Source organism: Pseudorca crassidens, chromosome 5, assembly GCF_039906515.1.
Source record: "Pseudorca crassidens isolate mPseCra1 chromosome 5, mPseCra1.hap1, whole genome shotgun sequence".
In the NCBI taxonomy this organism is placed as follows: domain Eukaryota; kingdom Metazoa; phylum Chordata; class Mammalia; order Artiodactyla; family Delphinidae; genus Pseudorca; species Pseudorca crassidens.
Genome location: NC_090300.1, coordinates 90,040,794 through 90,065,602, shown reverse-complemented (window position 1 = coordinate 90,065,602; position 24,809 = coordinate 90,040,794). Strand labels below are relative to the sequence as shown.

The following is a 24,809-nucleotide window of genomic DNA, read 5'->3' as shown; positions in this document are numbered from 1 at the left end:
CCTTGGCTAGGACTTCCAAAACTATGTTGAATAATAGTGGCAAGAGTGGACACCCTTGTCTTGTTCCTGATCTTAGAGGAAATGCTTTCAACTTTTCACCATTGAGAATAATGTTTACTGTGGGATTGTCATATATGGCCTTTATTATGTTGAGGTAGGTTCCCTCTATACCCACTTTCTGGAGAGTTTTTTAAATCATAAATCAGTACTCAATTTTGTTGAAAGCGCTTTCTGCATCTATTGAGATGATCATATGGTTTTTATTCTTTAATTTAATTATGTGGTGTAGCACACTGATTGATTTGCATATATTGGAGAATCCTTGCATCCCTGGGATAAACCCCATTTGATCATGGTGTATGATCCTTTTGATGTGCTGTCAGATTCTGTTCACTAGTATTTTGTTGAGGATTTTTGCGTCTGTGTTCATCGTGATACTGGCCTGTAGTTTTCTTGTTTTGTGATATCTTTGTCTGATTTTGGTATCAGGATGGATGATGGTAGTCTCATAGAATGAGTTTGGGAGTGTTCCATCCTCTGCAATTTTTTGGAAGAGTTTGAGAAGGATAGGTGTTAACTCTTCCTTTAAATGTCTTATGGAATTCACCTGAAGCCATCTGGTCCTGAACTTTTGCTTGTTGGAAGGTTTTTAATCACAGTTTCAATTTTATTACTCGTGATTGTCTGTTCAAGTTTCAATTTTATTACTCGTGATTGGTCTGTTCATATTTTCTGTTTCTTCTTGGTTCAGTCTTGGAAGGTTGCACTTTTCTAAGAATTTGTCCATTTCATCCAGGTTGTCCATTTTATTGGCATATAGTTGCTTGTAGTACTCTCTTATGATTCTTTGTATTTCTATGGTGTCAGTTGTAACTTCTCCTTTTCATTTCTAATTTTACCGATTTGAGTCCTCTCCCTTTTTTTCTTGATGAGTCTGGCTAAAGGTTTATCAATTTTGTTTATCTTCTCAAAGAACCAGCTTCTAGTTTTATCGATCTTTGCTATCGTTTCCTTCACTTCTTTTTCATTTATTTCTGATCTGAGCTTTATGATTTCTTTCCTTCTACTAACTTTGGGTTTTGTTTGTTCTTCTTTCTCTAGTTGCTTTAGGTGTAAGGTTAGGTTGTTTATTTGAGATGTTTCTTGTTGCTTGAGGTAAGACTGTATTGCTATAAACTTCCCTCTTAGAACAGCTTTTGCTGCATCCCATAGATTTTGGGTCATCGCCTTTTCATTGTCATTTGTTTCTAGGTATTTTTTGATTTCCTCTTTGATTTCTTCAGTGATCTCTTGGTTATTTAGTAGTGTATTGTTTAGCCTCCATGTGTTTGTATTTTTTAGTTTTTTTCTCGTAATTGATTTCTAATCTCAGAGCATTGTGGTTGGAAAAGATGCTGACTATGATTTCAGTTTTCTTAAATTTACTGAGGCTTGATTGGTGACCCAAGATGTGATCTATCCTGGAGAATGTTCCATGAGCACTTGAGAAGAAAGTGTATTCTGCCACTTTCGGGTGGAATGTCCTATAAATATCAGTTAAGCCCATCTTGTCTAATGTGTCATTTAAAGCTTGTGTTTCCCTATTTATTTTCATTTTGTATGATCTGTCCATTGGTGTAAGTGGAGGGTTAAAGTCCCCCACTATTATTGTGTTACTGTCGATTTCTCCTTTTATGGCTGTTAGCATTTGCCTTATGTATTGAGGTGCTCCTATGTTGGGAGCATAGGTATTTACAATTGTTATATCTTCTTCTTGGATTGATCCTTTGATCATTATGTAGTGTCCTTCCTTGTCTCTTGTAGTAGTCTTTATTTTAAAGTCTATCTTGTTTGACATGAGTATTGCTACTCCAGCTTTTTTGATTCCCATTTGCATGGAATATCCTTTTCCATCCCCTCACTTTCAGTCTGTATGTGTCACTAGGTCTGAAGTGGGTCTCTTGCAGACAGCATATATATAGATCTTGTTTTTGTATCTATTCGGCCAGTCTGTCTTTTGGTTGGGGCATTTAATCCATTTACATTTAAGGTAATTATAGATATGTATGTTCCTATTCCCATTTTCTTAATTGTTTTGGGTTTATTCTTGTAGGTCTTTTTCTTTTCTTGTGTTTCCCTCCCAGAGAAGTTCCTTAGCATTTGTTGTAGAGCTGGTTTGGTGGTGCTGAATTCTCTTAGCTTTTGCTTGTCTGTAAAGCTTTTGATTTCTCCATCGAATCTGAATGAGATCCTTGCTGGGTAGAGTAATCTTGGTTGTAGGTTTTTCCCTTTCATCACTTTAAATATGTCCTGCCATTCCCTTCTGGCCTGCAAATCTTCTGCTGAAAAATCAGCTGATAACCTTATGGGGATTCCCTTGTAGGTTATTTGTTGCTTTTCCCTTGCTGCTTTTAATATTTTTTCTTTGTATTTAATTTTTGTTAGTTTGATTAACATGTGTCTCGGCGTGTTTCTCCTTGGGTTTATCCTGTATGGAACTCTGTGCTTCCTAGACTTGGTTGACTATTTCTTCTCCCATGTTAGGGAAGTTTTCAACTATAATCTCTTCGAATATTTTCTCGGCCGTTTCCCTTCCTCGTCTTCTTCTGGGACCCCTATAATTCGAATGTTGGTGTGTTCGATGTTGTCCCAGAGGTCTGTTAGACTGTCCTCAATTCTTTTCATTCTTTTTTCTTTCTTCTGTTCCTTGGCAGTTAACTCCACCATTGTATCTTCCAACTCACTTATTCGTTCTTCTGCCTTGGTTATTCTGCTGTTGATTGCTTCATATGTATTTTTCATTTCAGTTATTGTGTGGTTCATCACTGTTTGTTTCTTCTTTAGTTCTTGCAGTTCCTTGTTAAATGTTTCTTGTATTTTCCCCATTCTATTTCCTAGATCTTGGATCATCTTTATTATCATTGCTCTGAATTCTTTTTCAGACAGCTTGCCTATTTCCTCTTCATTTATTTGGTCTTGTGGGAGTTTACCTTGCTCCTTGGTCTGCAGAGTATTTCTCTGTCATTTCGTTTTGTCTAACCTACTTTGTTTATGGTCTTCTTTCTGCAGGCTGCAGGGTCGTAGTTCTTCTTGTTTCTGTTGACTGCCCCCTGCTGGGTGAGGTTGGTCCAGGGGCTTGTGCAGGGTTCCTGGTGGGAGTACCTGGTGCCCGTGCTCTGTTGGGTGGAGTTGAGTCTTTTCCCTCTTGATGGGCAGGGCTGCATCAGATGGTATGTTTTGGGGTGTCTGTGAACTTAGTACAACTTTCGGCAGCCTGTCTACTGATGGGTGGGCCTGTGTTCCTGTCTTGCTGGTTGTTTGGTGTGAGGTGTTTGGCACTGGAGCCTGCAGGCAGTTGTGTGGGGTCGGGTCTTGGTGTTGATATGGATACCTTTAGGAACATGCATGCCAATTAATATTCCCTGGGCCCGGGAATTCTCTGGTGTTCCAGCATCCTGGACTTTATGTCCCCACCCTGAAGGCCCAGGCCCAACCCCTGGTCGGGGTCTCCAGTGAGTTTTAAACTCTAGGCCAGGGTAAAATTTCCATCCCCCAGTGGTTTTGATCACACAATGATTTCTCTGCTCCATTGTCAACTTGTTTCTTCTTTCTTCCCTGTAGTATATTCCAGCAAGTAACAACAACACCCCAATCCATGGCTTTTATATCTATTACCGACCCACGGACAGTGACAATGATAGTGACTACAAGAAGGATATGGTGGAAGGTGAGAAACACGTGTGTGAGATAGTTTCCTCTGTTGGCAAGGGGCTCTAGGAGTTGGTGAAAGTAGAAAACGTGGGCTGGCCTGCCCCACATCGTTGGCTTTTTCTGGACACACTTGGGGTCATTGAGTTCATAAACCCACATGCTTCGTTCCATGGTGATGGGACAACAGGAACATGGTGGGCACCTAGAACATTGCCTCCAGTGGGGGCCAAGCAAGCCACATGCATAATCATCACGCTGACTCTCTCTCTGTCTTTCCCAGGGGATAGATACTGGCACTCCATCAGCCACCTGCAGCCGGAGACCTCCTATGACATTAAGATGCAGTGCTTCAACGAAGGAGGGGAGAGTGAGTTCAGCAACGTGATGATCTGTGAAACCAAAGGTGATCTCTCTGGGTTCTCTGATCTCCTCTTGCTCTCCCCCCAGCAGACTAGGGCAACGTCACTGCTCTGTGTGCCATGCTGGGTATCTCTTCTCCAGAATGACTCCTTATTTTCCAAGTATCCCCAAACTTTGTCATCTTAACCCTTCTCTTCCTCTGCCTGTGCTCCGTATTAAGTACGAGTGGGCTGCCATCATGACGGTCTCATGGAGCTTGGGAATTAACCCACACGTGAACTCATGCGTTAGAACCCACTCTTAAGTTGGGAGCTTTCTATAAACACTTTATTCCTACAGTAACATTTGGTACTCACATTGGTTAGTTTACTTAATTTAACTACAACCCCACGGGAAAAGAAAGAAACTGAGCATCAGGACATGTTATACCTTGACCAAGGTCACACAGCTGGTTAGCGGTGGAGCACACTTTGGGCCAAGTTTGTCCAACTACAAGCCCAGACTCTTTCCCTGCACTAAAACACGTTAAATACATTCATATAATAACTTGATTTTTGCACATCGGTCAAGTGGATAGATATCATTTCCATTTTGCAAATACTGAAAGGTGTATTGCAAAAAAATGTAATCAGGAGAAGATCCCAGAGGAACAGGGATAGAGCCAAGAAAACGATCCATTTTCCTGTCACGGCAACATTCTGTCTCCCGTGTGCCCTTCCTGCCCTCTTCTGTCACATACAGTGAAGGGGCAGATGCACACACAGCCAGCATTCCTGTGTCAGGGGACACGCAGAGTGCCCGGGGCAAAGAACAGAGACTTCACACAGCCTTCACATTGGTCTTCTGGAAGGACTGAACCTTCAGCAGGGTGGAGGCAGTGGCCTGGGGCATAGGACAAGCCTTCACGTAGCTCCACATGGCGGGAGTATGTGGCACTGGAAGGACGAGAGAGGGCAGTGCTCAGGGAAGAGGCCACGGGCATCAGGGACCCTGTGGGCTGTGAGGTGGAGAAGGGTCGTCGTTGGATTTGTTTGTCAGGAAGGGTCACTGGTGACTATGCAGGAATGGGCTGAGGGGAGAGAACCGGGGCCGCGAAGGAAAGGTGAAGAGAAGGGGTGGGTTTGAGCCTCTTTTGTGAGGGAGCGTAGGGAGGACCAGGGACTGATAGTGTGTTGAGGCTGGGAGAGAGTGAAAGGAGTTCAGCAGAAACCTTGAAGTTTTGAACTTGAAGAACCACACAGGTGGTCATGCCATCTATCGAAAAGGGGAAAAGCCAGCAGGGAACTCGCTTCCACAAGAAAGGAACAACGTGAACCACTTGGAGGCGTACCTGAGTCTGATTCTTCTGAGACGTTGAAATGCAAGTGTCCCGTGAGGGAAGCAGGTCTCCTGCCCAGGGAGGACCCTGGGTAAGGGTATTTGGCGGTCACTGGGATGTAGGCTGAAATCACAGGCATAGAGGGAAGAAGAAGACAGAGTGTAGTCTGAGAGGGACTAGAAGACTTCTCAGTGTCTGAGGCAAAGACAGGAAGAAAAGGGCAGGAAGAGAGAAATGTAAGCAGCAGCGGCAGAGAGGTTACGGGAAACCCAGAAGACTGTAGTATCAGAAAGTCATGGGGGAGGACGGCTGCGAAAAGGAGTTAACGATGTCAGATACATCCTGATAACAGCAAAAGCCAGATGCCGAGGTTGCCACCTCGTAAACTTTTGGATTGGCATTTCTCTAGCACTGTCAGTCCTAGTGAGCCCCGAACCCCGTCTCCCTGCTCTGCACCCCAGCTCAGACCTAGGACTTCACATCTCTCGGTGCACCCAGGAATAGCAGATTCACGGGGAAGTTCTTCTATTCCCAGTTCTTTCTGCTTTCAGGTACTTCTTATATTTTCTTCCAGAAGTTCCCCAGCTATGCTTCTAGAAAACCCCTATACCACTTCTGCCCCCAAAGACCCAGTCTGCCCCTAGTGCTTGGTCCACAAATATCTCAGGGTGTTTTTTGAAGTATAAGGCTCAGGTGTCTTCAGCGACACCCAATTTCACCTTAGAGGTCAGTTTCACGCTGAGCTTGGACACCACAGTCATCCACCGAAGGCCCTGTCTTACAAGTTTGACCCCGTTTCTCACACCCATGGAATCAGGATATTGTTTTCCTATTTTTCATGAAAGAAATGTCAAAGAAATAGAGGCTGAAGTGAGTTTTGTCCCAATTAACAGCCCGGAAGTCTTCTGGTCAGCCTGGTCGACTCCCACCCCCAACTCTGGCCCCGCCACAGCTACCACCCCATGAAACCATAGAGCGGCCGGTGGGCACAGGGGCCATGGTGGCCCGCTCCAGCGACCTGCCCTACCTGATCGTCGGGGTCGTCCTGGGCTCCATCGTCCTCATCATCGTTGCCTTCATCCCCTTCTGCTTGTGGAGGGCCTGGTCTAAGCAAAGTGAGTGAATGACCGTCCTCAACACCAAGGGGAAGGAGCCTGGGGTGGGGGTAAGGGGAGGAGGGGTCTCCCAGTCCCTAAGGAGGCCTCTGCCCAGGGCAGGATCCCAGGCGCCCTGCTTCACACATGGGAGCTCAAGTTCCTGGTGGGTCCCCCAGAGGGCTTGGAGAGAGTCGGAGATCGCTCACAGATGGGGCCTTCCCTTCGTCTCATAGACGTTGGCAGATGGAGAGGATGAAGTGGGAGTCGGTCTGTGTTCTCTGCATCCCTGGAGCTCAGTACTTAGCTGGCTCTGTTTTCTTTTACTGTCTCAAGCTCTGACCACGTACTCATACTTTCAGTTGACCCTGCCTCTTCCCGCCTCTCTACGTCTGTGGCTCCCTCGAGCTTTCCCCCTAATCCTAGGTTAATCTGATTTATCCACTGATTTCTGCTTCAGACGGTAACACATCTGGTCAACTTGCTTCATTTAAATATTGTTCCTTGTGTTAACTTGCCACTTCATTCTCCCAAATCCTGGTCCTGTGTCTCCTCTCCCTACTGCAAAAAAAAAAAAAAAATCTAGATGTTAGGAAGAAGTGGGAGACAGGAAGAATTTTCCGAGAGAAAGAATATTCTCTACCCTGGCGCGATGTCAACTCCCCGCCTACCTCATTTGACCTTAAGTCCTCAGGAGTTTTCTGAGATTCACGTGGGACTTTTTCAAGCTGCCCCAGGCCTCCTTGACCTAAGCGTAGCTCTATCCTTCTGTTCTTCCAGAACATACAACAGACCTGGGTTTTCCTCGAAGTGCCCTTCTGCCCTCCTCCTGCCAATACACTATGGTACCACTGGGAGGGCTCCCAGGCCACCGAGCCAATGGGCAGCCCTACCTCAGTGGCACCAGCGGACGGGCCTGTACCAATGGAGTACATGTGAACACGGCCTGCCCTGCAGCTGCCATGGGCTACCCAGGCGTGAAGCCTCAGCAGCGCCGCCCAGGGGAGCTTCAGCAGGTAACGTAGTTCTGGGAGTGTGGGCACGCAGGGACGGGTCACCATGGAGGGCGTGGCCGGGCCACCTCCTGAGGCTCCCTCCCTTCTAGCCTCTAATCCCGGGCTGCTGGGCCTGCTGAACAACGAATGGGGAAGTTACCTGGACTCTCTGATGTGACCTTCTCGTTCCTCGTTTGAGCAGCAGGATGACACCGACAGCACGCTGAGGCAGACCGTTCTTGGCAGTGGACGTGACCCCCCAAGTCACCAGATTCCCAGGTACCCAGGCCCCTCCCTGCCTTCCACCCCTGAGCCCCAGCGCTCGCTCTCTCACTAGTTCCTCAAACCCAGCATGGATCACTGAGAGGTGAGCACAAGTGCTTCACTCACGATCCCCTCATCTGACAAACTGCTCCCCTGGACTCTTTTTTTTTTTTCCCTCGGTACGCGGGCCTCTCACTGCTGTGGCCTCTCCCGTTGCGGAGCACAGGCTCCGGACGCGGGACGCGCAGGCTCAGCGGCCATGGTTCACGGGCCCAGTCGCTCCGCGGCATGTGGGATCTTCCCGGACCAGGGCACGAACCCGTGTCCCCTGCATCGGCAGGCGGACTCTCAACCACTGCGCCACCAAGGGAAGCCCTCCCCTGGACTCTTAGCCTAAGGGGGTTAGTTGTTGTGTTTGCAGTTATGATGCCTTTTCTGCTCAGCAATTCCTCCCTCGCTTCTCAGGCCAGAGCAGCCCCACCCAGCTGGCTCTGCCCGTAGGCCCCACGTCCTCTCATGTACTCAGGACGCGCGTGGAGTCACACGGAAGTAGACTAGAATTGCCTGTGGAAGCGATGGTGTGGCACCTCTTGATGTCCAAAGGGGAGCAGCCCCTGCCCCGCCTGAGCCCTGCCCAGCTCTGCTGCCCCAGACGGGAGTATCCAGGGCAGTGGGATCCAGGCCCACGCTGCCCCTGCCTCACCCCTCCGCCTGGTTTTGTGCATGCAGGGCTCCCAAGTCGAACCCGGACGAGGGCTCGCTCTTATACACGCTGCCCGATGACTCAGCTTGCCAGCTGCTCCAGGCTCAGCAGGACTGCCACCACCTCCAGGGGCAGCCAGCAGCCACGGGCCAGCCCGGCATGAGGCGTGTACCCCAGGGTCCTGGGCTGGAAGCCACGTGGGACCCTCTTTCTCACCCAGGTCAGTGCTGAGGGCAGGGCGGGCGGTTGAACAGGCTGGGGATGAGGTGAGGTGTAGGCGTCCACGACCCGGGAGTGACGTGCAGGCGGGGCGAGAACAGTCCCTGAAGGCGGTGTCTGGTAAAGACCGTCCACAGCTTGTATATCCGAGATGGGGGTGCAAAGGGGAGCTGGCCACCTCCTTCCCTGCTGAAGGCCCAGCACATCTGCAGGGAGTGTCAGGTGGGTCCAACATGGCAAGCTCTGTCCTCAAAGGCTGAGAGAACGGGCACTTCTCCATTTCAGGGAAAGAAGCCCTTTTGGTCTCAGCATCTCAAGGCCACTCACCAATTCCCACCGCCTCTCATCACACTAAGAGGCACTCTCTAATCACTCCGAAGTACCTTGCTTTGTTGGGTCTTGTCTCTTAATTAAGGAATGAGGTTGCATCCATCATTAAGCCAGGTTCTCACATCATCAGAACTCTGTGCTTCCAGAGAACTTTCCCTCCAAGGGACTCGAAGCACAGCGCGCCCAGCCCACTGTCCTTCTTTGTGCCCATCTTTTTGATACCTGGTTGGGCACAGGCTGGTTCAGAGAATTAGCTGCAGTTTCTTATAGCCTCCACGGTGTGGCTTCCAGGTCACATGCAGCTCCCAGACCCTGGGAGATGAAATTCTAAGACAGGTACCTCCTAGAGCCAGACCCCAGTAGCATCTACACGGGACTCCCTCCATCGGGGGGCATGAGTTGTGAGTGAGATGATCATGGCCAGAAAGCATAGCAGAAGGGTGTACTAGCAGCCCACACCTGGAGAAAGCAGAACTTTCTTGCACGGTTCCTGGGCTCAGCTGACGTCATCTGCCCCTGGTTATAGGGTAGATGCATGAGGGTCTCCACGCTTTCACCACTGAAATGTGCAGGTGGGACGTGGGTAAGAAGTGGCCCATACTTAGAGGGAGTGTAATTGTCCTTTTTGTGGTTGTAGGTCTCTGTCCTTCCTCTAAAGCCAGTAACCAGCTCCCAGAGAGAGCCCAGAGAGAGGGTGACCCAGTACTGCTGAGCACTAGTTCCTGGTCAGTCTGGATTCTAACGTTTCCCACTTTTCTCTCCCCTCAGGGTCCCGGTGCTGCTTGGGCCTCGTACCGGTTGAAGAGGTGGCCAGTCCTGACTCCTGCCCTGCGGGGAGAGGAGACTGGTGTCCCCAGCACCCCGTGGGGGCCTACGTAGGGCAGGAACTTGGGATGCGGCTCTCCCCCAGCCCACCGGTTCACATGTCTTTTGAAATACCACCTCCTACAATTTAGGCAGAAGCTGATATCCCAGAAAGACACTATATATTGTTGTTTCTTTAAAAAAGAGAGAAAATTGGTATTTATTTTTCTATAATAGCCATATTTATATATTTATGCACTTGTAAATAAATGTATATGTTTTTATAATTCTGGAGAGACATAGGGAATCCTCCCCACTGAGGTCTGAGGTGGGAAGCAAAGAAGCCGCAACGGAACAGGAGTCAACCGGGAAAGAGCAGCACAGACTGAGGAGGCAGCCCGTCCCTTAGACCCTCCGCCGCTGCCTGGGCCCCTGCAGAAGGCCCACAGAGAAGCCCGTGGAAGGAGGACTCCTAGGCACACTGTCCACAGTGACTGCAAGAGAAGGGCCAGGGCCGTGCGATCAGAGGCTGCAGCCACCCGTGACAGTGGCTGGATCTGGTGCTAAAGGAAGCGTTTTCCCAAGATGCCCGTGAGACTAGACTAAGATGTGTATAGTACTGTAAGCATTAACAAACCTTCCAGAATCAATAATCTGTGGCAACATATCTCTGTAAAAATAAACACTGTAATGTCTAAATAAATGTTTAGTCTTCCCTGTAACCTACAGCTTAGTCATGTATGAGTCAGCATTCTCTTTAGATGTTAGGATTCAGTCTGAGTATTTGAAGAAACATCCACTTGTGATGTTTTCAGATCCATCGAGGAGAAGTCTGGAGAAGGCAGCAAATGTTTCTAATTTTGTCTTTTTAAATATTGACTCTCAGTTGTGTTTTCATTAATGCAGATGCGTGGTAACTGTTTAGTCCAAGAGGGACACAGTGTACAGTGGGCGAGGAGAAGCAGATTCACCGTTCTCTGACTGGACTTGAGGTAAAGCTATGGTCAGATCGGAAGGAATGAGGCTCATCTTTTCTATACAGGTGTGTGTTGAAGACTAAGTATTTTCTCCAAAATGCCATTTAGTGAAGTGCTGTGCTACAGGTGAACATATGGTGCCTCGTAAAATTCACTTCCCTTCTTTCCAAAGAAACAGCAACGTGGCCAGGGGAGTTGACTCACTAGTTGTTTAAAATCAACATTTACTCACTGCCGTCCAACCATCGGATCAACCTTTGTCTGGGCAAGTGGAAGTAGACGGAGGCTGTAGCTTTTTGCCGAGAGCCCTACCACACTTTAACTGTTTTCAGGAGGGAAATGTACCTTTTAGATTTCAGTAGAGTTGAGTTACAGATGAAATGCCACTTGAAACACTTAATCCTCTTCCGGGTCATCAGTGGCAGACCCTAGCTTCGCACTCCAGTCACAAATTGAATAAAGTCCTAAGAAAGCCCCAGGAGGTGACTGATGGTCTAGGGCAAGTGCGCCCTCTGCTGGCCAGAAGAGATTCCTGCATCCTTTCTCTGTCCAGCAGCTAAATTGGAACATGGTTTTCAGAAAAGCAGTCTTTTAAAAATATTTCAAGAAATGAAATGAAGGACTGTAGGAATACGGAAATGATAGGAAAGGAGACGTAGAGCAGGGAAGAGAAGAGATAAGATATTGTGACTTCAGACACAATCTCGCATCAAGGGCCTAGAGGTCACTTCCAGGAGGGACAGATCTTACCTCTCAGATCTGGGCTATAAAACTCAACTTCTAGCCCATTGGCTTTTGAAAACAAAAAAACTCCCCTGTTTTCTTAATGCTTGATGATCCCAGTGGTTGTCAAGGTGAGTTTTGGTGAACTTTATGGAAGTGGTATGGTTCCAGTGCTGTGCAGAAAGCAGTTTTATGTGACAACAGTGCTTTTAGCTCTCAAAAAAAAAAAAAAAAAAAGCCTGGGAATGAAAAAGCACTTCTAAGGCAGGTTAAATGAGATAAATGTGCATATTTACTTTAGCCAATTGCAGGAGAGGAGGAAAAGGTTAGGCATCAGGCCTTTAAATTTTAGCCTAGAAAAGGAAACAGCTTAGATATTCAGTTTCATCGCATCTTGCATTTCTTTAGATTCAGGTTAATTATTATAGTGCCTTTTAAAAATCTGATTCAGTCAGCAATGGCTATATAAATTAATCAAAAGGAAGAGTAAGACCTAGTTGGGCAGGAGCTGGTGGTGGTGTGGAGTTCAGCTCATGGCTCAGGACAGCCACACAGGACAGGCTGAGTCGGCAGGAATGAGAAACTCCTTTTCCTGTGAAGTTCTGACAGAGGGGCTGGACTCTACAGTTTTTCTTTCAATGTTGAGATTTGATGATACTATGGACGAGGGTTCAGAATAACCAAGGGACATTAACAGTTGATCCTCGAGTAACTCAGGCAGATTTTTGGCCTCTTTCAAAGGTGAGGCTGCCTTCTCTAAGGGCACAGCAGGAGGCAGAGCACAGATCAGGAGACTAGGACAGCTTTCCATCCACCCCCAGCCAGGGCTGCACCCTGGTGCTCTCCTGCTTGCTGTTAAACCTCCCGAAGACTCAGTTGCTATAGATTCAAGACTAAGCCTGGGATCAATGAAATGAAACGAAAGCTATCTTTCTTATCTAATTCAAAATAAAAATGAATTAACTGTATTGTCAAATCCCAAACATGCTGTATGAATGCCTAATATTGTAAACTTTAGTTCAGTTTGGGAAAAAGTAATAATCCTGACTGGTTTTACTCGTCCATAGACTAAATTCATTCTTGCTGCAATTAGAATCTCAGGATTCAGAATGGGAAGAAGCCTCAGAGCTTATCCAGATCTCTCATTTGTCTGACAATGAGGCCCAGGAAAATAATGTAATTTTTACCCTAGCTCTCACCACAACAAGGGGATAGTGTCTCCTCCGGGACCACCCACTGTATCCAGGTGGCCGCTCAAGGTCGTAGCCAGCCAGTTACGTAAGTTTGGTGGTAGCCCTTCCTGCTGCAGCCAAGCTTCAGATGGACGTGGCCCCAGCTCACAGCTTGACTACAACCTCGTAAGAGACCCGAGCTGGAAACACCCAGCTAAGTAGCTCCCAGCTTCCTGACCCTCAGAAACTGGGTGAGATAATGTTGTTTGAAGCTATGTTTGGGGGTAATTTTTTATGCAGGAATAACTAAGTAGGTAAAACACTCAGAACTGTGACTAGCACATTTTTTTGAAACGCTTGAAGGGCACACATAGTTAAGGGTGTACACACATAGTTTAGGGTGTACAGCAGAGAATGTGGTAAAGGGTGCTCTCCAGTAGAAAAGCTGCTACATCAGAGCTCTGTGGTGACAGGCACAAACATTAAGCTATTTGGACCTCTCAAATAGGAGTATGAAAGGATCTTAGAGACACAATAGGCCAAGTGGCCCCCTGTAATATATATATATTCCAACATACAAAAAAATCCCAAGTCCTGTCTATAATTTTGGGGGGCAGATCAGCAGGCTAGACGGGTTACGAAAACTTGACCTTGCTGAGGTCGCTTTCTACATTGGTGCAACATTGCCGCCTTTCCCTTTCCTTTTCGGTAACCAATTCATATTCTGGGATGGCCTCAAGGGAGTAGCTCATTAAAATGGACCCACAGAGCACGGAATTTAAAGTGCTATGTTCTGTTACTAACAGAAATCCAAATATCAGTGAAATCATTCTGAGATGAATTCCACTGACTACTTACCCCCAAACCAAAAGAATACTCCCAAATTAGTTTAAATGTTACATACAATCAAAAGTGATTATTAGAGTTGATCTCTCAGTGATGGGATCTATTTCATTACTTCCTGATCTATATCAAAACCAGCAAATGACTCAAGTAGAAACAAAGAAAATGGCACAGGACATGAGAAACTATAGGAAGTGCTTAGAATACTGGTAGAGTTGCAGACACCTTCAGAGAAGAGACTCCTTCTCAACCATTTTGCAAAACACACTTCTGTGCTCCACCCAGAGCTGAGGAGGTTGCTAAAACTATGGGTGATTCAGGAAGCTGTTTATTTTTTTGCTTTATGCCAGTCTAAAGCAAACCGCTCTGCTCTTTCTGTCTGCATTTCCTGAATCCCGACCCCCTCAAATAACTGCTTTATGAAGTTAACAATGTCAAAATTCTAAATTGCATTTTTCTCAGATATTGTTGGCAAAATAGTTTTTGTTCTCTTGTGTCCTCTCAGAGAATACCTGATAACATCAAAGTTTATTTTCCAAGGATCCAACGACCAAGAAAAGGAAGTTTTCTCATGGTTTGCTGAATGATCGATTTTCTTGCTAATGGCTAAGAATTCAGATAACCAAAAAACAAATTTCCTAAAACAGGATATATTACCGATGGTTTCTGGCGATTTAAGGTAACAGCCTCCTAAGACTTCACATTTGACCCAGTTGGTTGCAGACACATCTGCATTGGTTCAGTTCAATAATAAGTAGCTGTTGGGTGCTGTAGTCAGTTTTAAGATAAGCAGTTGGGGGGAAATTATTAAAACTACATGACTGGATGTGGTTTTAGACTTTCAGATAAGTTCACTTTAAAACAGTAGGATTGTTGCAGGCGACAAGGAAACAGAACATCTGTTGAATTAAGTGTCAGAAATCTTGGCTGGATTTGAGAAAAAAGCAAACTTAAGGCCCACGGGCTTCATTCATTCTCTTGTGGAGAGTGAATGGGGGGGAGAACAAGGCCACCTTTCTTACGCAAAAGAGCAACCTCTTCCTTTAAGGCCATAATCCTTTCGGCCTGGACTTGGATCAATTCAGTGACCTTCTCTCTTGCCAGAATATCTGCTTTCCGGGGGCCCTGGAAGGCATTGCCCTGTTGAGAGAAAACACCTCCCTGCTTTAAGCACCATTTGGACTATGGAAACACCCCTGTCTTAATTTGTCTTTTAGGTGTGCCTGACTTAAAGAGCCACCGCTCCTGATTTTAAGATGCCTTCAAGTCCTCCACTGAAATCCTGCCATTGGAAAGGTGTCCCTTTGAGCTAATAAGGCAACTCTTAGAATGCAAATCTCCTTTAGAGGGTAACTCATGAAGCTAGCTATCAGTCACTCATACCCTACAGGGCTCATCGCTGCAGTTCTAAAAGGCCAGATACCTCCTTTTCCTAGACAGCCCATATCTTGTTTTCCAAAAAAGAAATCTTTATTCCCTCATCTGATTTCTTCCCCTGCCCAGCCAATTCCTGCTCATGTTTCAGACATCAGTTTTAGGGAGGATTTCTTTACCCCATGGGCTGGGTTAGGCTTCCTGTTCTACGTTCTGTCAAATCATCCATCACTCATCATTGTAGTTATTAGACTGAACCATTTGAAATTTGTGACACGTGACCATTTTTTAGCCTAAAAAGTAGCAGTTTCCTATGGTTTGACCTAAGTGCTTGTTTGATATCTTTCTTGCTAGATCCTGTGCCTTAGAAATAGAGCCCAATATGCCTGGATCTCACCACTCTACCCAGCATCCGCCCTAGAACTTGTTACATAAGTAGACACTCAATAAATCTGACCGTGCATTAAAGGAAGGGACATAACACCTAGTTATCTTCTCCGTGCCAGGTGCTTTATGTCTGCGACCTCATGTGATCCTCACAACTCAGAACCAGGTGGTGTTATTCCAATTTTAAAGATACAGAAACTGACAGGTTTATGAACTGGCCCAAGTCACTATAATATTAAGGACTGGAAGCAGGATGAGAGCCAGGTTACCTGAAGCCAAAAGCCCATGATTTGTCTGTTACCCCACTTACTATGGCAGCCCTTCCTCATAAGTAGGGGTTGTCATTACCCGGTACCTTCTTTTTTTTTTTTTTTTTTTTTTTGCGGTACGCGGGCCTCTCACTGCTGTGGCCTCTCCCGTTGCGGAGCACAGGCTCCGGACGCGCAGGCTCAGCGGCCATGGCTCACGGGCCCAGCCGCTCCGCGGCATGTGGGATCTTCCCGGACCGGGGCACGAACCCGCGTCCCCTGCATCGGCAGGCGGACTCTCAACCACTGCGCCACCAGGGAAGCCCCCAGTACCTTCTTGCCTCTTCTCCCTTGCCCACCTTCACTTCAGGGGCTGTGAGAACTAAACACTAACCTTAGCCACTTTCTTTTCCAGCTGGGAGTGGCTAAGTAGATGTAGCAGAAAACATTTGCTTTCTTAATGAAAGGGACACAAGAGTCTGGCATTTGGGCAGCAACCACAGAGCTGGGGCAGCTGTCTGTGACTCTGAAGGAAACTTCAGCCACTGAGAGAGTCACAGAGATACTGGCCCTGACATCACAGCCCCACTAAACTAAAACCCCTCAGTCATCTCCTGCAGACTTCTTGTTAAGTGAGGAAAAGCACCCCTATTTGTTTAAGCTACTCTTCAGAAGTGGGGCTTTTGGTTACTTATAGCTAAATGCACGGCCCCTCATGCGCAGTCAGTCCAGACGGTCACTCTGAAGTCACCTTAGCTTTTCCCTCGTTCTCTTTACCATATCCAAACAAATTTTGGCTCTTCTTACTTTGAAATGTCTTTGACTGTTGGTTTTTTGTCCTTGCCATCTTCATCCCAATCCATGCCTAGATTGTTGTAAGAGTAATAGCTATGGAGTCAGAAAGCCCCCAGTTTAAAAACAAACTTCCCGTTCACTGCAGCTCTATTTACAATAGCAGGGACGTGGAAGCAACCTAAGTGTCCATCAGCAGATGAATGGATAAAGATGATGTGGCACATTTATACAATGGCATATTACTCAGCCATAAAAAGGAACGAAACAGTTATTTGTAGTGAGGTCAGTGGACCTAAAGTCTGTCATACAGAGTGAAGTAAGTCAGAAAGAGAAAAACAAATACCATATGCTAACACATATATATGGAATCTAAAAAAAAAAAATGGTTCTGAAGAACCTAGGGGCAGGACAGGAATAAAGACGCAGACGTAGAAAATGGACTTGAGGACACGGGGAGGGGGAAGGGTAAGCTGGGACGAAGTGAGAGAGTGGCATGGACATATATACACTACCAAATGTAAAATAGATAGCTAGTGGGAAGCAGCCGCACAGCACAGGGAGATCAGCTCGGTGCTTTGTGACCACCTAGAGGGGTGGGAGGGAGATGCAAGAGGGAGGGGATATGGGGATATATGTATACGTATAGCTGATTCACTTTGTTATACACAGAAACTAACACACCATTGTAAAGCAATTATACTCCAATAAAGATGTTAAAAAAAAGAAACTTCCCCACGTATTAGCTCTGAGAGCATGAGCACGTTACTTCACCACTCTGAGCTTTGGAAAGTGGTATTTTGAAGATTCAATGAGACAGCCAATGGAAAGAGACCATACATGTAAAGCTATATATATATAAAGATATACTATGTAAAGACACCTACACAATTAACTCCCTTTCCCAGTCAACTGATCTGCCTCCAAACTCTTTCCTCTCCAAGGTATCTGGACGTTCCAAGCACATCAAGTCAACAGATGTTTACTCCCTGACGACTCTGTGAAGAGTCCGTCTAGGCATCACTGCTCTTGAACACTGCTGTGACACTTCATTCAATAATTCTGTAGTGGCTAAAGGGCCTTTGATATTCAGAGTCTAGGCTTCCTCTCTATTTTAGTTGTAAACCTCCCAGAGCCTCTTATTCATTCTTTCTTTTGGACTTTTGCTTAGACCAGTGATTCTTCAGCTCTAGCATGCAGCTGAATCAGCTGGAAGGCTTGTTCTAGATTGCTGGACCCCTCCCCCACAGCCTCCGATTCTGTACATCTGGGGGAACCACACTTTGAGAACCCCTGGCTTAGAACATTTCCTGGGCGCGTAAAGAAAACCAAGAGAAAAAAAAAAAAAAACAGCATTTTTGCAGGTACTATTAAAAGATTATAGCACATAGTTCAGAATATGCCATACATGTGTTATGTCCCTAGAAGGCAAGGCTTAAATAGGGTGAAACTTTATAAATAAGTATTATCCACCACATGCTGTATTAAGTACTACTAGGTTAGCCTCAATAAATATTATATAAAAGCAAGTTGAAAGCCCTAAAAAGTAACAAGTGTTTTAATAAGTAACATGTGGCCTCCCATAATTCAGGAGGCCCCCTGTAGGTCAAAGGACGTAAACCTGTATTGGAAATGGATGTTTGACACCAAATTCAGGGAGCATGTTGATGTCATTATTTATACCTAAGTAACCCTACGTCTGCAAGGGCCAAGGCAAATCCCTTAATTAGTACTTGTATGAATTCATGGTACCCAGTAGGCATACAGTAAAGCTAGTCCCTCAGGCTCATTTTAATAGAGACGGTATCAACTCTGTCCTCAGGGACCCAAGTGGGCCAGAAACGTCCAAGATCAAGGTTTGTTTAAAAGCCAGCACTTGATACTCCCTTTATAGAACATCCCCAATTCTGACAAAAGGTCTGAAGAAAAGGAACATACCTGTTGGTTCTGTAGAATATTCAACTGAGAATCAAGTTTCTTCTTTTCAGTACATAAATCATTCATCTGATGAAGTTTTTTGGTGTGTTCTTTTGTCTTCATCATCAATTCCCGTCGCATTTGAGCAATCTTTTCCTACCGGGGCAGAAAGATGCAAAATGGATTAAGTGAATGAGGAAGCAGAGAAAAATGAATGATTTGATCAAAACCACCAGGCAAATGGAGTGATGTGCACATAGAAAAATACAATAAGCCAATAATATCAGAAGCAAGTGCACTGGGTCTGGTTTGATTAAAGAAGAATGTAAGCAGGATGAAAGTAGGTAAAAATAAGATAGACATCACTCCATTGTTGAGCAATGACATTAGGGTGCATACTGAGTGATGGTATTCATTCATTAAAAGGGAGAATGATCCTTTAAGCAGGAAATGTTCCTGTATTGCTTTTTCCCCAGTCTTGGCCCAGGATCCTCAAGGTGACCCGCTTGAATGGCCATACATGTGCCAGTGGCTTTCCTTTGTTCTACTACTACAACAAATTATTTTAGATAGCACATATTATCTCCAGCACTACCCTGATAGGGACCACCCCACTGACACGAACACTGAAGTAATTTGTTTCTTCACGGTACAGTGGCAAATCTTCGATGAGACAAGATAGCACTAGGAGGGACTTCCCTGGTGGTCCAGTGGTAAAGAATCCGCCTTCCATTGCAGGGGACACAGGTTCAATCCCACATGCCATGGGGCAAGCCCACGCACCACAACAATTGAGTTTGCGCGCATCAACTAGAGCCCACGCGCAGCAAACTACAGAGCCCACGTGCCCTGGAGCCCGGCGCGCCACAACTAGAGAGAGAGAAAACCCTCACGGCACAACTAGAGAGAAACCCGAGCAGACCTTGCGCCATCACAAAAAAATCCCGCATGCCTCAACAAAGACCCCGTGTGCTGCAACTAAGACCTGAGGCAGCCAAAAAACAAATAAGGAAAATAAATAAATATTAAAAAAAAAATGATTAGCGCTAGGAACCTCTCCTCCTTCCCTGTCTACTGTGAAGACAGAAAACTGGAGAAGCCATAATTATTTGTGGGCTTATAAAATCTCTGTAAAAGTTCCTGTCTCTGAATCAGGCTGTCACTGGGGTACTGCCTCATCTCATGGCTCCGGGAACAGTGTAGGCATTGAATACCTTCTAAGACCCTACCAGCTAAATAGTAGATACTTTGTTATAAAATGTATTACTCAGAGATGTTTTTCTAATTTCCAGAATGGAAATAGCATCAAAAGCTATTTAGAATAATACAATTAGGTCCTCAGAGTATAGCAGTTCATGTCTAACACTATTAGAACGTTTATACATTAATGCAGACCTCAGAGTAGAATCTGTCTGTAATCTTTCATGCCATTTTGCCATCATATTTACATGAATCCTGGATCCCAGACCCAATGCTAGTGCTTTCATCCCAAGATAGACCAGTGGCTCAACTAAGTGAATGGTAAGAAAGCCGAGACAGGCTTAAGATCATGGAGGAACCAAGTGGGGCTCACACACGTGCCTCCAGGTGTACAGATGCTTCGCAGGAACCACTGAAAGCTCACCAGGAGTCCTTGCCTCCACCCAGTGGATCACCTGCCCTCTCATCCTAACCTCCCACATCTTCATTTCCTTTGCGTTTGATAGCTCCTTTCGAAGTTTCTTGATCTTTAGTTCTTCAAGTGTTGTATTCACAGAAAGTGTCTGAAGGGCTTCTAGGTTGACCACACGGCCAAACTTGCTGACCATTAGTTGATTGACTGTTTCTTCCATTTCTAAAAGAAGACAGTCACTGTCAGGTTGTTCACCAGATCCCACTGTTATTAAATGAATAATACCAATACCACTACCATTCTGAGGAACAGCTTTTGCAGGAAGATGATAAGACATTTTACGTTACCAGTTGGGTTTTCCTCTGTGACTTTTCACCTACTACTTTCCTCACTTAGAATGCACATTGCTCTCTTGTCTTTTCATCTACTTCAAATTCCTGTGTCAAAGGGACTCATCTTTCCCAACTGGCTACGCCTTCTGATCTGCCCCTCCTCAGATTATTCATGGGCCCAAATGGGATTATGAAGCCTTCAGTTTTTAATTTTTTATTACTGATCTCTATAACATCTGGTGTTGAGAATAGAACAGTCACTGAACAGAAGTTTCCATCTTATTCCAAGTAAAAATATTAAAATCCTTGCAGTGGTTCACAAGGTCCTACCTGTCCTGCCCTGCCCCTATTATCTCTCCCACCTCCTTTCCCACACCTCTCTCCTCATTCACTCCAGACATCTTTTTCTCAACCTTCTCAAACATTCCGGGCTCACTTGGATATTCTCGTATGGAATTGTCTGGAATTCTCTTCCCGAATAGCCACATGACTCACTCCACACAGCCCATTTTCTGAAAACAAGTTGTGAGACTGGTGAAAGACTTATTTCCAAAACACCCATTTCTGAAGGTGTAACCAAATGTAATTTGTCCCCTAACCAGGGAGAACCACATCTTAGTAAGTATATCACCTTTCCAGGGAGCTCTTCCCTGGCTTCCTATGGACCTCAGCACCCTTTCCCAGTCCCTTTCTAATTTTTTCTTCTTAACAATCCTCTCCATCTAACATGTAATATGTTTTACTTTTGTTTACTGTGTTTCCTCAACATGTGAACACTGGAAAACCTGGAGAAAATTCCATTTGTGGAGTCTGAGCTCCCCAAGAAAGTGTAATCTTGTAACAAGATTTTCTCAGTCACCAGAGTCCCCTAAGTGAAGTCTGAAGTCCCTAAGGTGTAACAAGATGATGCAATTCTGTTACAGTACAGGAATTTGTATTCAGGTATAATCGTTATGGCTGAATGATAATGGTATAATCAGCATGGCTGCCATTTTGCACAATCCAGGGAGGGTTATTCATTTCTATTCTACGTGAGTGGCGCCCCATGGACTTGTGTCATGCGGTGGCCATGATAATCAGTGATGCAAATGAAATGACTGGATTATTGGCACATGTGTGGCTAGCCTGTGGCTGCCTGCTTGGCCTCCCTCAGTAAGAACCTTGACTTCCCCCAGCTAGCCCCATATAACAGGGTCCCCTCTCCCAAGGCAGCCTCATGTACTAGGACATGGACTCTGGTCCTCGCCACTGTGGAACCAGCCTAACAACACCCTTCTCCTGACTCAGGCCAGCTAGTGTTCCCTGGGCACATAAAGGCTTCTGGAACACTCCCTATCCTCTGTCCCCATGGCTGCAAGCTGTGCTCTCCCCACCCCATGTTCTAGACTCTCCTCTTCTTCCCCATTGGGTCTAGGGATGGAGGCAGGCAACAGTGAGTGACTGTGGTGTTTCTCATCACTGGTAAGCATTTGTGAGATACAGTAAAGGAACCACTCCTAGCTTCACCTTCTGAATTAGGAGATCAGTCTTTAACCAGACTCACAACTTGCTTTCAGAAAATGGACCGGGGGTAGGAGAAGAACTCAAAGTCACTGAATAAAACTTGAACCACATGGGACTTTTTTTTTTTTTGATTTCAACTAACATTCCAGAAATGTGAATACTTCATTTCATCTTCTTCACACATTTTTCCAAACTGCGAGGTTATTCAGATGGAAATAAGCTGCTTTCCTCATTTTCATACTAGTTTGTTCCTTGGTTTGACAAATAGTATTTCCAAATATAAACAACATTCACAGGCTACAGAAGCCAAAGGAATGTGAAGTACGTGAGAAACATTGGGGCCTCAAGGTTTATACCTGAGAAAACTCTATGTCTCAAATAAGTGTTATTCAAACATAGAGTCCTAACATGTATTTTAAAATTTTATAATCCAGCCACCCATGAGGGTAGAACCATCATCACTCATTAGAAACTGACCTCTACAAATCCAAGCAACTTGGATTGACTGACCGCTATATTCTTCCCATTATTTTTCTTTTTCAAATTTTCTTTTAAAAAATATTATTCAATTGTGGTAAAATACACATAACAAAATGTACCATTTTAATCTTTAAAGTGTACAGGTCTGTGGCATTAAGGTAGATGCTATTATAGTATTGGTAATATTATTATTAAAGTTGGAATACTTCATCACTTACACATATGTTCCATATATCAAATATTCAAAAGGTATTTTAAGAGAATTGTCTTTACTCCATACATCTTATACTATACACCTCAGTTCCATCTGAATTAAGAACGTAAATGTGAGGAACACTACTAATAGAAGAAACGATAGAAAAATATCTTTGTGACCTCAGAATAGGAAAGGATTTCTTAAGACACACACACACACACACACAATGAACAAACTATAAATAGATTGATAAAATTAATTACATTGAGATTTTTAAATGTCTGTATCCCAAAAAGATACAGTAAATAAAGTAAAAAGGCGAGACACATATTAGAAAAGATTCGAAGTGAATGTAATGGACAAAGAAAGACATAAAATATAGGAAAAAACTCCCTACAATCAATAAAATAAAAAAAACAAGTAAAAAAATGGGCAAAGTGTATGACAGGCAAGAAAAGGAAACACAAATAAACAGCAAATAAGCTATGTGAAGACATTCAACCTCAAGGACTTCAGGAAACAGTGAAATACAATTTTAACATCTACGAGGTTGGCAGAAATATGAAAGTCTAGCAGTATTAAGTGTTGATTAGACTATGGAGCCCAGGAAATTCTCACACTGCCAAGGGTGAGAAAAGGGTACAGCCACTTTGGAGGGCAACTTGACAATACCCAGGAGAGCGGAAAACGCACACACACCCAGAGCCCCCAGTCCTGGGGACTCACCTCCTTCCACGCATGCACGGGGAGACATGTACAAGAAGGTTCACTGTAACACTGCCTGTGATCATGAAAAATTACAAGTACCCTAAATATCCATCCACAGGAGACTGAAGAAAAACTCTTATAGTCCTACAATGGAATATTGTAGTACCAGTTAAAATGAGTAATTATCTGTAGCAATACGGATTACTCTCAAAAACTGGTTTAATAAAGTGAACTGCAAAATGATAGGAATAATATTATATTACAGTTAAAAACATACAAAGGCACTTTGTATACTGTGTGTGGATACATCCATATGTATACAGACGTGCCTGGTGGTTGATTCTGGGGAAGGAGAGAGCAGAACAGTATTATAAGGAGAAGGGCCTTCAGTTGTATCTTCAATGCTTATTTCTTAAGCTTGCTAGTGGGTACAGGGGCTATTGCTGTATCATTCTATAATTTATTATACATAAAACCTTTAAAAATTGCGAGAAACTATTTCTATGACAAAATATTTATCCTTTTAAAATAGGAGAATGATCTTTTGATAGAATCAGGAGAGAGAGTAAGTGGGAAGACGGGAAGGTGTTATTTCCTCTCAGTGGTTCCGATCTGTGATGACCTACTCTTTTCAAAGTTGGAGATTGTCACTTGACAGTTCCCTCTCTAATCAATAAATATTACTAAATAAGCCACGGGCTTAATACTCACTCTGTATAGTTTTGGCCATCTCTCTCTTTTCTCGGATGAGCTGTTTACGCCGTTCCCGGCAATCTTTGTTAAGTTTTTGCTGCTGGGAATTTTCCTCGTGGAGCTGGACAATTCGTTCTTGCAGTCGTCCCAAGGAGTGGTTCGAAAAGACCAAAGTTCCAGAAAGATCACTAGGTATTTCTCCGAATACCACATACTCTATCTACGAAAGCAAAACAAAACAAATCAAAATAGACAAAGACCAAGCTAAATTGAAGGTCATGGAAAGCATAAGGGAAACACTTCTTTCTCTGTCCCTTGTCACCACTGAGTAAGGTAAAAGCAGGAAGCCACTTTCAAATAGAAGTCACATTATGTCCCTCTGGGACAGCACTTCTTTCCAAAAAGACCATGCTTGATATCTACTGCATAAGGATGGAACGGACATTTCAGGGTTGGCATATTAGGCAAATTGCTACAGATCGCTAATCCTGTTTGGTTCAGGCTAAACAAGATGTATGTAAGGCTGACCTTAGGTTTTTTTTTCTAACATACAGCTTTCTCTATTTACGTGACAAAACATGGTACTTTGCTGATATGATCTCTGCATTTTAATGTAAGTTGTAGTTTGAGCGGGATATAGAGATGAACAAAGAGAGGGAAAAAAGAGAAAGAATATTTTCCTTTTATCTTAACCTCCCTCATTAACAAGTAGAGATTAAGTGAAGCTACTTCTTGCATCATTAGTTCATGTCTACTTAAAGATGGTGTGAAAAGCGACATGTGCCCAAGAGCCAACATTTCAAACTCCAAGCCATTCCCTTAAGTCCTAGGCTTCTCATTTCTTCAGACTTGAAATGATTCAACTTTCAAAGTGATAATGGACCACAGGGAAATATACATGTTTTCATATTATGCTTTTATAACAATCTCAGAAGGGGTAAGAAAAGTTGGGGTGTCATTCTACAGGTAGATTTCTCACAAGGACTGCACTTCTGCCCCCTAGTGGCCCATGAATTTTTCTCTGGAAAAGCCTGAGTGTCATATGGCTTTCCTGCTCAGACAGGGTGGGGCAACC

The 24,809-nt window shown here is 44.6% G+C and overlaps 2 protein-coding genes across 10 annotated transcripts in view; one reads left to right on the top strand and one right to left on the bottom strand.

Moving 5' to 3' along the window:
• The window catches only part of BOC (BOC cell adhesion associated, oncogene regulated), a 261,869-nt gene extending 251,370 nt beyond the window's left edge, over nt 1-10,499 (top strand). For 7 of the 8 annotated variants that reach the window (XM_067738890.1, XM_067738889.1, XM_067738893.1 and 4 more), the window contains 7 exons: nt 3,601-3,706; nt 3,971-4,093; nt 6,262-6,483; nt 7,243-7,478; nt 7,660-7,736; nt 8,451-8,644; nt 9,742-10,499. In XM_067738890.1, coding sequence (XP_067594991.1) covers nt 3,601-3,706; nt 3,971-4,093; nt 6,262-6,483; nt 7,243-7,478; nt 7,660-7,736; nt 8,451-8,644; nt 9,742-9,929 — 1,146 coding nt within the window. In that variant the 3' untranslated portion in view covers nt 9,930-10,499. Of the gene's footprint in view, nt 1-3,600; nt 3,707-3,970; nt 4,094-6,261; nt 6,484-7,242; nt 7,479-7,567; nt 7,737-8,450; nt 8,645-9,741 lie in introns of those variants that run through there. The other variant, XR_010943738.1, reaches the window with a different exon arrangement.
• A 1,199-nt stretch (nt 10,500-11,698) lies between these two features.
• The window catches only part of CFAP44 (cilia and flagella associated protein 44), a 136,415-nt gene continuing 123,304 nt past the window's right edge, over nt 11,699-24,809 (bottom strand). For both annotated transcript variants that reach the window (XM_067738887.1, XM_067738886.1), the window contains 4 exons: nt 23,753-23,954; nt 19,884-20,044; nt 18,232-18,366; nt 11,699-14,632 (listed from right to left, as the gene is read on the bottom strand). In XM_067738887.1, the coding sequence (XP_067594988.1) occupies nt 14,459-14,632; nt 18,232-18,366; nt 19,884-20,044; nt 23,753-23,954 (672 nt within the window). In that variant the 3' untranslated portion in view covers nt 11,699-14,458. The remainder of the gene's footprint in view (nt 14,633-18,231; nt 18,367-19,883; nt 20,045-23,752; nt 23,955-24,809) is intronic.